Below are 12,812 nucleotides of genomic sequence, written 5' to 3'. Positions count from 1 at the left end.
TTAATTTTCTATAAACAATAATGTTGACTTGTAAGCAAGTAAATGCAACACCTTTATTGTGATAGGTTAACTTCAGCAGAGTTCTACTTGACTAGAGTAATGGAAATGAATGAGTGGATTGCATGCTTTTTATTTGGGACCTCAGCTGTAGTGGCTCATTAAGATAATTACTGTTCTATGATGCATGCTTGTAAATACAGGCTGTTATCAAGATAATTACTGTTCTATGATGCATGCTTGTAAATACAGGCTGTTATCAAGATAATTACTGTTCTGTGATGCATGCTTGTAAATACAGGCTGTTATCAAGATAATTACTGTTCTATGATGCATGCTTGTAAATACAGGTTGTTATCAAGATAATTGCTGTTCTATGATGCATGTTTGTAAATACAGGCTGTTACTCCAAGGTTACTCAGAGCCTGTGACTTTTGCTATCTGGCTTCTAGGGATGGAAAATCATAAAAGCTTCCAAAGCAGATGCTCAGAAATATAATTTTGAAAAACTAAATAAATTCTCAGGCTTTTACTAACACATTTTAGTGTGTATACCTACATATCACAGAACAGTGGGGGCTGCAAATAATGGTCTGGGACAGGGGTGGGCAAACTACGGCCCACCAAGAGTTTTCATGAGGCCTAGGAACAAGTCATCAGTCGCACTGACTCTGTTTATGTTACTCTGTTTATCAAAAAATGTGCTTCTTTTGAAGTTTAAGTTTAAGTTTTCAAATATTAACAACATATTAACAACTGAAAATTAATTAGATGTTATTTAGAAAAACCTTTTGTTTTTGCTATTTCAAATATTAATTATTTTACTTAATGAACTATGCGGCCCGCGACAAGGTGTAAATTTGTGTATACAGCACTTGCACTGGAACGTTTGCCCACTTCTGGTCTAGGACCATTGAGTCCTGGTTAGTGTCAGATCCTCAAATTATACTGAGTGGTCTTTTAAGCATATTTATTTATTTTCTGTTAATTGCAATTTGTTCAAGTAATGATAATGCCTATATATGAATAAAGAATGTACACCAGCCTTTTTGAGTTGTGATTTCTACTGCATTGATAGGCTCCGACTATATCTCCATGATTCATATGATCTGTCCACCATTCCTATCTGTCCAGAAACTTATCTGTTGCTCAAATAATTCATTTGGCCTTATCCAGATGAGCCTTAGTAATCTTGAAGTCAACATCAAACCTGTATGGGAACATCAGAACAAGAAACTTGTGTCCAAGCAAGCAAGTGCTACTGCAGACACTATGTTACTTTGCAGAGTACATGGCCCCTCATGGGCTACAGAAACTACCTGCCAGGGCTACAATCCATGGTTAAATGTTTAGCCTTATCAGATGATAAAAGCCAGTCATCAGGTGATTAGCATGATGAACAACTGATTCTAAATATTCTTTGGTGTGATTGTTGTGCACAGCTGTTTAACAGTGTTTGCCTTTAAGAAAACCCACATTACTATGTACTGATACATAGTGAAATGCTAAACAGATACTCAGGCAGTTTAGTGATGGCTGCATTGCCATTACAAGGCTGTCACAGGATTAGCTTTAAGGGATATAACTTACAGTTTTAGGGCTAACTGGCTGATGTCCACTTTGGTTTACTTGTTAGCATTAGTGAATTATCCTCTTTTCTGACCATGGTCGCATTTCAACACTGACGTTACTCACTGTCAGCAGTCAGTTAATTTGCAATGTGGAAAAACCAAACTTGAATAGACTCATAATGATTCATTCATATGATTACTTTCATGAGTTTCCATATCTCTGTGTTGCTTATCATGCAGTCTTAGACAACAAGTGCAGACTAAAAAATGTTTTCAAGTGCTCATTTGGAAACCAGTCTACTCTTTTGTCACTCAACATATCATAGTGTACATACTGTCAAATAGTGATCAGTTTATTGGAAATCAGATAGTGTAAGCCAAAAACAAAATTATTAGGGCTTAATTGAATGATTTTTTGTGAGAAATTGTCACAAATTAGCTGGTCCAGCAGTCAACAGACTGGAAAAAAACAAAAACATTTCCATATTGGAAATTATCTTGTATCAGACCTTGGACGGCTATAATTATAGCCACTGAAAAGAATGTAAGTAAGTAAGTAAGGAAGTAAGGAAGTAAGTAAGTAAGTAAAAAGTAAGTAAGTAAGTAAGTAAGCAACCAAGCAAGCATGCATGCATGATGGAATGTATGCATGCATATATGTATGTATGTGTGTATCTGTATGTATGTATGTAGGTAGGTATCTGTGTATGTTTGTATGTATGCATGTCATATTATGTCATATTTCTGATCTTATCTTGATAAAACTTGGAATGTTGGCTTATATTACCATGATCTATGACAAGTTTGATAATGAGCAAGATTACACATGTGAATGATTTAAGCTGTCCCATTACACATATGAATGATTTAAGCTGTCCCATTACACATACGAGTGATTTAAGCTGTCCCATTACACATATGAATGATTTAAGCTGTCCCATTACACATTTGAATGATTTAAGATGTCCCATTACACATCTGAATGATTGAAGCTATCCCATTACACATATGAATGATTGAAACTGTCCCATTACACATATGAATGATTTAAGCTGTCCTATTACACATATTAATGATTGAAGTTGTCCCATTACACATATGAATGATTGAAACTGTCCCATTACACATATGAATGATTTAAGCTGTCTCAGGCATGATGATCCTCATTGTTTTAAGAATCTAATTTCAATTTTTTGATCATTATGAGATAAATTATAAAGGATTTGCTTGATTTCAGATTTGTAATCCACTTTTTTTTTCTTTTTTCCCTTCAATTTTCAGCTAGGTTTAGTTAGATTTTAATCATGATATCAATTTGGACCTCTATTTTTTTCTTGTGTAGAGGCCTGAAATGTTGTCAGTGAAGTAGAATTTAAGACTAATCCAAGAATGTCTTAGCCTTGATGCAAGCTCCCACACACCACTAATATACAGCATCATTGCATTCAACATTTCTGTTGCAGTTAGTTTCCTACAGAATTCCTCAGACTGGTTCATTAAACCACAATTCAGTGTCATTATCAATGTACAAATGTTTCACTTTTCAAAAACATCTAGCCTACAGCTGAAATTTAGGATGATAAATTATCCCTACTGTTTGCAAAGAGATGAGAATTATTTGAATGCAGGGATTTAATTAAGCAATAAAGGCAGTTCTTGAAAGTATAATGCACAATTTTCATGTATTTGGTTGATTTTTCATTGTGATTTTTAGAAATTAATGCAAGTCATTCAATCACCTATGCCAGAATAGACACAGTTAAAAAAATAAAAACATTTTTATACTCCTTGCAGCCAGTATTGACAGTTAAAAATGAATTTGTTATTAAGTTGATATGAATGCGTTGAATGTACTGGTAACCAACATCATTATTCATTAGTGCAATTCTGCGCTAAGTGTTATTTTTAAGTTGATCGGTAGGAATTGATGAGTGGAAGCACAAAAATTAACACCAATCACACAGATGTAAATATTGCAGTCATTAATGCTATTCAGGTGTAATTTTTAAGTTGAATAGTTGATATTATCAAGAATGGGCACAGTAATTGATATCAATCAATAGGCTTTAGCTTCAAGTTTGTAAACATTGTCAGTAATTAGTTCCATTCAGTCATAATTTGTAAGATGTGTAGGGGAAATTGACAAAAGAAGCACAGTAATTGACACTTGTCATTCAGTTTGGACTCACATTATCAATTGCAGGCAAATAGTCCTTGAAATGTATAGTTTTTTGTAGCTAATTTCTTGTAACCATGTCATAATGATTCTCAAATCCACAATTGTAAGCAAATAAATCATCCTGAAGATATTGTTAAATTAAACTAGAAGTATTTCTTACAGTTACAATATTTAGCTACGACTGTTTCAAGTTTTCATCACTAGCTCAGTTTGTCATAGACCAGAAGAACTGGGATGGCTTGTATTGTGTGTCCTGTCAGCCATCTATTAGCTTGAGTTGTATCACTTCTCTTAAACTGCCTAGAGGAATGCAGTGAAACTTTACCAACACAGTCATGACAAGGTCTAGTTGGTCCTAAATGAAAAGGGTAACAGCCAGTATGGTCCTTCAAATTGATAATAGGGGCCATCTTGAAAATCTTACTACTATAAATGGAAAGTCATCTTGGCATGCGATTTTTGCCAAAAAGACTTGTCATGATGCTAGTTGGTTCTTAACGAACACAGTGGATATCTGACATCCAATATGGCAACCTTAACATTTGAAAATGGCCAACAGTTTCCAAAGTAGAATGCCTCTTTGATATTTTCATGGGATGAAATATTGGATAAAAAAGTTGAATTGTATCTGTAGTTAGTCACGGTATGTCCACTGACTTGCATATGATATATGATTGGGCTATACAAATTTAATTTTTGACTCATTTCTTCAAGGGTCATGGGCAAATTTTTGGGAGAAATTCCATAACAGTGTAACTCCTTGCAGAGTTGTCAGGCCAAGTACAAAAGATTACAGCTGTAGTTTCTGCCTAGCATCTTGTACCCTCTACCAATTTTAAAAATGAAAAGCAGTAAGGATATAAGAAATGCACAAAATTTACTAATTTGCTATATTCATTCATTCATTTATAACATGGGTGCACAACCCGTAGCTCACCAGCCAGATCAGGCCCATAAATGTGTTCTGTCCGGCCCTCAGGGAAAATTAAAACAACACAGAAATCTGGCCTGTGAACAGTAATTATATTAAAGAAATTAGTGTTTGTAGCCCTCAAGTGGTCTTAGAAAATACAATCTGGCCCTTGGCCAAAAAAAGTTTGTACAGCCCTGATTTATAATTTCTAACTTAATTCCTTCCAAGCAATCCATAACATAATGACCATCATGTTTGAAACCTAACTGAACACTGAAGTGCTGTCCATATTTATATGAGGAAGTATGTGTTGTTCACACAGTGGGAGTGATATAGTTTATAGTGTCCTATAAGCCCAGGATAATTCCATAAATTTACATAACATTGAGATTTAAGGGCAATGTTGTTTCCCTTTTTTAATTTTTGGGGAAATACTGCTGTATTAGAATTATACATTGCATACACTGGATGCAGACAACAACCTGTTTACTTTGTATATGTAGGACTTGGCATCCATCCCTTCGATGAAAATGGACTCTTCCAGCAGCTGGAAATTTACAGTGAGCAGGGTCAGTGTTTACAATGAAACTTCCAATAGGTTTGAAATGCAAAAAGTTAACTGTTACAAACCATTTGGTGACAAGTTAGAAATTATAATTCAATGAAATGAGCAAGTTTTGTGGATTTTTAAAAAAAATATCCTTGATGCCTTTTGTGTTTAATATCACAGGTGATTACAAGATGCTGGGAGAGTAGATGGAAACTATAAGTGAGTGGGTAATTTTTGCAGATTATTTTAATTACATAGCCAAGAATTGGTAAGAAAATGTGTCATTCAAGTGATTGGGATTAGAATTAGGTGACAGAATGTTAAGAGAGTTATATTTAAGGTTAACTTGAAACAACGGCATTGGTGCATAGCTTATTGGCAAGTTTTAAAGCATCATGGACTGAAATGATAGCTTATCAGGACTGTGGCTGTAAATGGCCTTCTTCTTCTGATTGGATGGTCTTATCAACATGGGGTTTTCACCAGAAAACTTCTTGTGCTGTCCTAAATGAAACAGCATAATTGGCTGTGGCCTACGCCTCAAAGGTCTTGGAGATTCCCCACTGGTCTGTGGCTGGAGACAAATCTAACAATGATAAAAATGTGTGTAAGGATAAGATTTGTTGTGGGTTAATTTTTCTGATAACTTCATTGCAAGATATGTTTTAAGCTTTCACCATTTTGAGAAAAAGAAAACAATACATTATGACTTTTACAAATGTCTTCCCATTTCAGAATTAATGCTGATAGAAATGATCTGCCCTGGGAATTGACAGTGGACAAATATCCGACAATTATTTTCTTTCCTGCTAAAAGGTAGGTCACTCCGAGAGCTCTCAGGAGAGATAAACTACATTGTATTTTTCTATCAAAAGGCAAATCTTTTGAGTTGTATTTATTTGCAAAAATATAATAGAAAATTGAGATAATGGCATATGATTCTGTGACTGTCACACAGAATGTTGATGAAAATATTTTGTACAATTAGAGTATAAAAAAAGGGGGAAGCTCATCAGGGACCTAAAACAGAAGCATATGGTTTAGTGTCTCATCATGCAATTATATCACAGTGTGAACAAACTAATGCTGAGGTCATCATGGTGCATGCAACTTTATTCAGCCATTCCATAATTCATTTGATGAGAAGCAAAACAAGGTGTCAAGGGCACATGCAAGTGTAGCTATAAGGTCATTTTGTGCATGACCTAAAATCTCTTCTCTGCCAGTAAAAATATAGAACACCTAATTCATAAAACACCTGTAATCAGGAGAACATCCGAGTTTATAATTTTGGAAAAGGAATCCTTGCTACCTAAACCACAGCATCACTGAGTTTAAATGATACTTTTTTTAAACTACAGCACAAGGGTTTGTAGACAATTACTAAGCTAAACTCGCTGATCTGGGTGGATTTTGTTTTACAGTTATTATTGTTGGGCGTTGCAGCTTACATGATCATAATATTAGTTAAAAATCAGGTCAGATAAGAGTTTGTCTTGCCAGCCTTTGCAGAACTTGGGATTGGCATTATCAGTGGCATCAGAAATTAACACACACACACACATCTGCACATAATAAACCTATTTGCAGGCAAGACAGTATGTCAGTAATTAACACACACACACATCTACACATCATAAACCTGTTTGCAGGCAAGTCAGCATGTTGTTAATTAATACTAACACACACACACACACACACACCATAAGCCTGTGAGATAACATGTTCCTCAGGTTGTTTTGGTTTGGGAGTTTTAGCAATACATAAAGGTTATAGCATGCGGAAGCAAATCTAGTAAATTTCTCAGGCCAGGATACATGGTAATTAACCTGTGTTGGATTTAAACCTGCATTCTACAGGCTGCAAGTCTGGTACACTAACCACTGAACCACTGACTGCAGTTTTGTGTTCCCATTGTCAGTAGTGTACGATCAAATTATATCTTATGACTGGTAAAATATATACCGTTTTTGAATGAGGTAGTTCTTATTGATAGGGAAATTTTTTGTCCTTCCATGTTCATTGTCCGGTTTCAGAGCCTTTACATTGGAATACATAACAGTTTGCCACCTTTTGTAGTTGTTATATTTTTTCCTCAGGAAAACCACAGATTATGCCTGAAATATGTATTGAATCATTCCTTAAAATTCTGGTAAATGAAGTTGTAATTCTTCAACAGATATTTTGACTGGTCGTAGGTGATTGGAATTATTGAGCAGTTTTAATTTATGGTATTATTATTCATAGGGAAATCCAGCTACAGGAAATTACAGGAAAAGAGTCATGAATAAATAATGCCAGTAGTTTTGTCAGTGCTTCATTTGTTCAGTTCATGAAATCAAGCCAGCTGGCAAATGGTTGTGATGACAATATGACACATTAGACATTAGTCAAGCACCAATAAGCACTTCCATTTACTTGGAGAATGGGTGGGGATGGCAGTGAACATTTGAGCACAAGTATGTTGTTTGTTCTTAGCATCCTTACCTTTTGACTTTCAGTACCTCATGTTTACAAAATTTATTCCTATACAAGTCTTTATAGTTTCATTTTTAGAACTTGACATTTATTAGCATCAGATAGCCAGTGTTGTGCTGATGTGTTGTTGAGCCCTACTAATACTACTTCACTAGAAAGAGTTTATTCTAGCATCTGCAAATATTAAATATTTGAAAAGACAGGGAAAGCAGACCAGATCAACATTCTTTTTCAGGAAAGGAGGAGTTGAATTTTTCCAACCCCCCCCCCAACCCCAATTTTCTCATCCTCCACCTCCAGAAGATCCAGTGGCAAGTCCTTTATTCATCATGAATCTTGTTTTGCCTTCTGGAAGACACTTAACCAAGAATAAACCTTTTCCATCCATTTATCAGGTTAACTTAATTGTCTGATACACAGACGTGATTTTGAGTGGCTTGTAACAACAGTAGTACCGGTATACCATATTTTCCAGTATATATGTCAACTTGGAGTATATGTGGATTTTGCCAATTTTGTACATTTTTCATCTTTCATCCATAAATAAGACAATGAGTTTACGACAAATCCTGAACAATACTTTGGCTTCGTCCTTTTCACTAGTAACTTCTGGTATCATGAATATTAAAGGTATCTCTCTATGCTATTCAGAGATAGGGCTGGCTTTAAAAAAAGTTCTCACCAGAAAATTGCCAGCTTCAATATTTTGTCACCAATTTTCAAAAAATGTTGCCATTTTCATACTACAGTACATGTAGTATCCATTTATCTCGACATAATATTGTCTACATAAAGTGGATGTTTGCAAAAGAATGTGGGTTGGGGCTGAAAATAAATAAAAATTTTGCGTGAGTGAAATTTTTAAAGATGACCTGTCATCAGTGACTAGGATTTATGCAGAGAAAAAGAAAACTGGATCATTTGATTAAATGAAGACAACTAGTCAGAAATACACTTGTATTTTGACAACTTACGTTTGTGTAATACACTCCACAATGTGTTAAATAATATGCATGCATATAGAAAATCCATGAATTAGAGTATTCAGTCATATGTTACAAAATTCATTTATCAGTCAGATCCTGTTAGCAGGGATGGTCCTGGCTTTTAAAAAGCTGTCGCCAAAAAAATCGCCAACCTCAATATTTTGTCGCCAATTTTCAAAAAGTGTCACCAGAACAAGTAGTGTACATTTTTCCAAGTGTTAATTTAGTCTATTAATGTAACAGGCAATGAAAATTACAAAAGATGGGTTACTTAATTCTTTAATTACAACAAGCATTAACAAAATGTTACAAAGTGTTACATGAAGATCCGTCGCAATTTTAGGGCTGCCCACTTGTTGAATGCAGTTTCAAAGTCTAATTTTTCACATCCGTACATGCTGATTCTCATGAAATTCTCGAGAGATGAGATGCAGAGTTTATTTCTGATGTCAGTTTTTATGAGGTTCATCTTACTGAATCCACGTTCACAGTCCACAGCACTGACAGGTGACACCAGTAGTCTATCAGCAGCCCCCCCCCCCACTCCCCCTTATGGCTAGCTTAACAAAGCTTGTAGTGAATTGCTTCCTAAATCCCAAGAATGATCACTGAATGCTGTATAAATTTTCTCGACAAACAAAATAGGATCTACATTCCCACGAATGAAACTTACACGAATCAACACCTGGCAATATTGGACCGTATATATAAGCATAAATTCACACCCAATTTAGAGATTCTTTCACTCTTGTATTTTGAGAAATAAATAATTATTATTAATTATGCAAAACTGGTTGTTGTTTTTGTTTTGTGCTATTTCTTGTTTCGGAGTTTAAGTCTCAGCAGCCGTAACACGGATTGATGGCAAAAGGAAAAGATCAATGAGTAAAATGCTGCACTGGCGACAGACATAATTGTGATTGAGATTTTTCCATTTGCTTTGTATTTATACACAGTAGTCGGTACTTCAAAGGTTATCAGTTTTCTATGAAGGTTCAGCAAAACTATTGTACTGGTATATGTAAAAAAAAAAAAAAAAAAACCAACAGAAGATTTAGCCATTCAATTAATTGTATCTGTTCTATTCGTGTCTTCAGAAGTTGGTCAGTTGTAGGTATAGTTCGGTAGCATGATTGACTGTATCACAGCATACTCAGCCCAGATGTCAGCATAAGCAGATTATGATGTAACAATGCACTGTAAAGATGGGGTTGTCAATACGAACAAAGGATTGTTTGTGTAACAGATTGATTCCAATGCATTGCTTAGTCAAGTTTGTGGCTTCCTTTCGTTCTCCCTTTTAATTTATCCAGTCCAAATCTATGATTGTATGTACAAATTAAATAACCAAAAAGTCTGTCGCCAAAAAAATCGCCAGATGGGATATTTTTGTCGCCAATAAGGAAAAAAAATCGCAATTTGCGACACTGGCGAAGCCCAGGATGATCCCTGTGTTAGAAAACACAACTAAAACTTATATAGATAAAAAACGGCAGTCCTCGTTTCATATATATCCCATTGTCAACAAACATGTTTCCCAAAACAATTCACTCTGATATTATATTTATTATCCTAGTGGCATGTGGCTGTAAAAGCAGGTAGACACATGACACATATTTGTAATGGATTTTGAATTATAAACCTGCAAAGGTGAAGCATGAGGATGGTTAGAGAAGTACATGGGGAATTTGCAGTGGTGAACCAGTTAGATAAATTTCAATCTGAAACAGTTCTAGAAAGTGGGTATTTTGCAGTGGCATGCCATCAACTTGCCTCTTGTTGAATAAAAATTCAAATGCTTCATTTTCATGAATTTTGCAGTAAATAAATGTCTGAAGCTTAGCCATTCATATTCTATCACCCCAGAGGTCTGTGTTTAGTTTTTCAATCTTTAATCTTTACATGGATTCAACATATGTTGATAGCATTTGGATTGATTGATGGTCTAATAAAGATTTTAATATCCACAAAATTGGCATGTAAAAAATTGATAAGATTTGGAACTTTGCCAAATGCAGAAAATATCTGCCTCATTGCACATGTTCAAAGTATTCAGCCATAAAGGTCATCATAAAATCATCACCAAGTGACTTCAAGATGATTGGTTAAAATTTCATCTTAATATCATCACTAATTGCCTTGATGATTGGTCAAAAGGCCATCATAATATCATCACTAATTGCCTTGAAGATGACTGGTCAAAAGGCCATCATAATATCATCACTAATTGCCTTGAAGATGATTGGTCAAAAGGCCATCATAATATCATCACTAATTGCCTTGAAGATGATTGGTCAAAAGGCCATCATAATATCATCACTAATTGCCTTGAAGATGATTGGTCAAAGGGTCATCATAAAGTCATTAATTGCCTTGAAGATGATTGGTCAAATATAATATCTTCGTCACTACATGCCTTCAAGATGATTGGTGCAATGAATTTGATGTAGTTGTGTTTATTTCAGTCTCTTAACTGAAACTGTTTGTTTAACTTTTCAAATCCAGACAAATTAATAAGCAGAATAAATTTGAAATTAAATTAAAGAGTATATACTTGTAGCATTTCATAAAATTTAGTTATTTTGGTATTGTTTTTTTTCTTTCTTAGTGCAAATAATCAAGTTTTTCTTTCATTTACCCCACCACCCCACAAGTATTTATATATATATATATATTTAATCAAAGAATTGAAACCTTTATTCTTTTGAATATTCCATGCATGATGTTGTACATGTAGCTGAACATGCTTAAGGCATGGAATATCCCAAAAGTTAACTATATAAGAGCATAACTTGAGTACAGATGTCAAGATTACAGACAAAAAGAGAAAATGTATTCACTATTGTAGATTGGCTTATAATAGCAACATACAAGGAGCAAAGATCATTGTTTAGAGCACCACTGTTGTTGTCATTTGGCTCATAATAACATAGTACAGTAATACCTTGAACATTCGCGAGGTTAGGTTCCAGAACCAGTCGCAGATCAGGAGGAATCGCGAATGTTTGGTACGAGTCACTAAAAATGCTAATAAATGCTTATTTCTAGGGTTTAAACCCTAAATATGACCCAAATCATGCTCCCAAAGCACTTTCATTTCATTTAAAAGTTAGCTTAATACATTACCCTTAAAAAGAGAAATAAATGGTTGACGTAAAAATAGAGTACAGTATCGCCTAATTGGTATTTACCACACTAGCGCATTTACAGTACAGTACATGTATACTAATATTACCCCTATACTAATTCATTGGCTGCCGTTTACTTTTGCACTCACAGTAAGGTAAAACCAAGTAACGAATGGGACTGTAAACTTAATGACCGACGTTTTCTTTTTCATTGTCAGGAAGGTAAACTAGGTAAACTTCATATGTCACAGAAGTCATATAACGAAGGTACAATTCAATAAAATAAAGAAAACATGTACAAAGAGGGTACCAATGAAAATTTCGCAAATCCGTAAATTCGCGAATCCAGAAATGCGAATGCTCGAGGTATTACTGTACAAGCAACAAATATAATTTTGCAGAGAATCACATGTACACATTGCTTTATATTCTTAACCAGTTGAGTTTTAAATTGAAAAGCATTGCATGACATTTTTGCAAAATCTGAAACTATGCCTGTTTTCTTATTGGACATTAAACTTGAGAAATTATATGTTGAAGGATTGACTTAATAAAATCCGTTTAAGTTTTTTCATTCAAAAACAGAATACAAGGAAATGATTCCAGTAGAATGGTACTCCTCTTTAATATATTTAATATTTAGATTTAGAAATTATTTACACGATCTTTTGTATTTGTTTTTAAATATCTGCCTGGTAAATCATTAAATCATAGTGTGACCGCTCCGGCGGACTAAGTGGTTAGAGTATCCATGAGGCAGCAGATTCAACTTATGCAAATGGTACTAGCCGCTGCCTCGCTTAGCACTCAGCATTAAGAGGTTACTGTTAGGACTGGTCGGCCTGGTGTTAGGATAATGTGACTGGGTGGTACATGATGCTACATGTTTGCGGCATGATGGCCCAGTGCTAGACATCACTAAAAACTGCCACACTGCAGACAGATTAGCGATATGACCAAATAATTGTTAAAGCTATGCTAAACATCCAAATCACACACACACACACATT

The 12,812-nt window shown here is 34.8% G+C and overlaps 1 protein-coding gene across 1 annotated transcript in view; it reads left to right on the top strand.

Moving 5' to 3' along the window:
• The window catches only part of LOC149802502 (thioredoxin domain-containing protein 11-like), a 126,834-nt gene that overhangs the window by 75,643 nt on the left and 38,379 nt on the right, over positions 1–12,812 (top strand). Inside the window, exon 13 of the mRNA XM_089951746.1 lies at positions 5,946–6,026. Coding sequence (XP_089807872.1) covers positions 5,946–6,026 — 81 coding nt within the window. The remainder of the gene's footprint in view (positions 1–5,945; positions 6,027–12,812) is intronic.

Source organism: Sinohyriopsis cumingii, chromosome 3 (genome assembly GCF_028554795.1).
Source record: "Sinohyriopsis cumingii isolate HCF-2022 chromosome 3, ASM2855479v2, whole genome shotgun sequence".
Taxonomy (NCBI): domain Eukaryota; kingdom Metazoa; phylum Mollusca; class Bivalvia; order Unionida; family Unionidae; genus Sinohyriopsis; species Sinohyriopsis cumingii.
The sequence above is the reverse complement of the archived record's forward strand: the minus strand, read 5'-3'. Positions and strand labels throughout refer to the sequence as shown.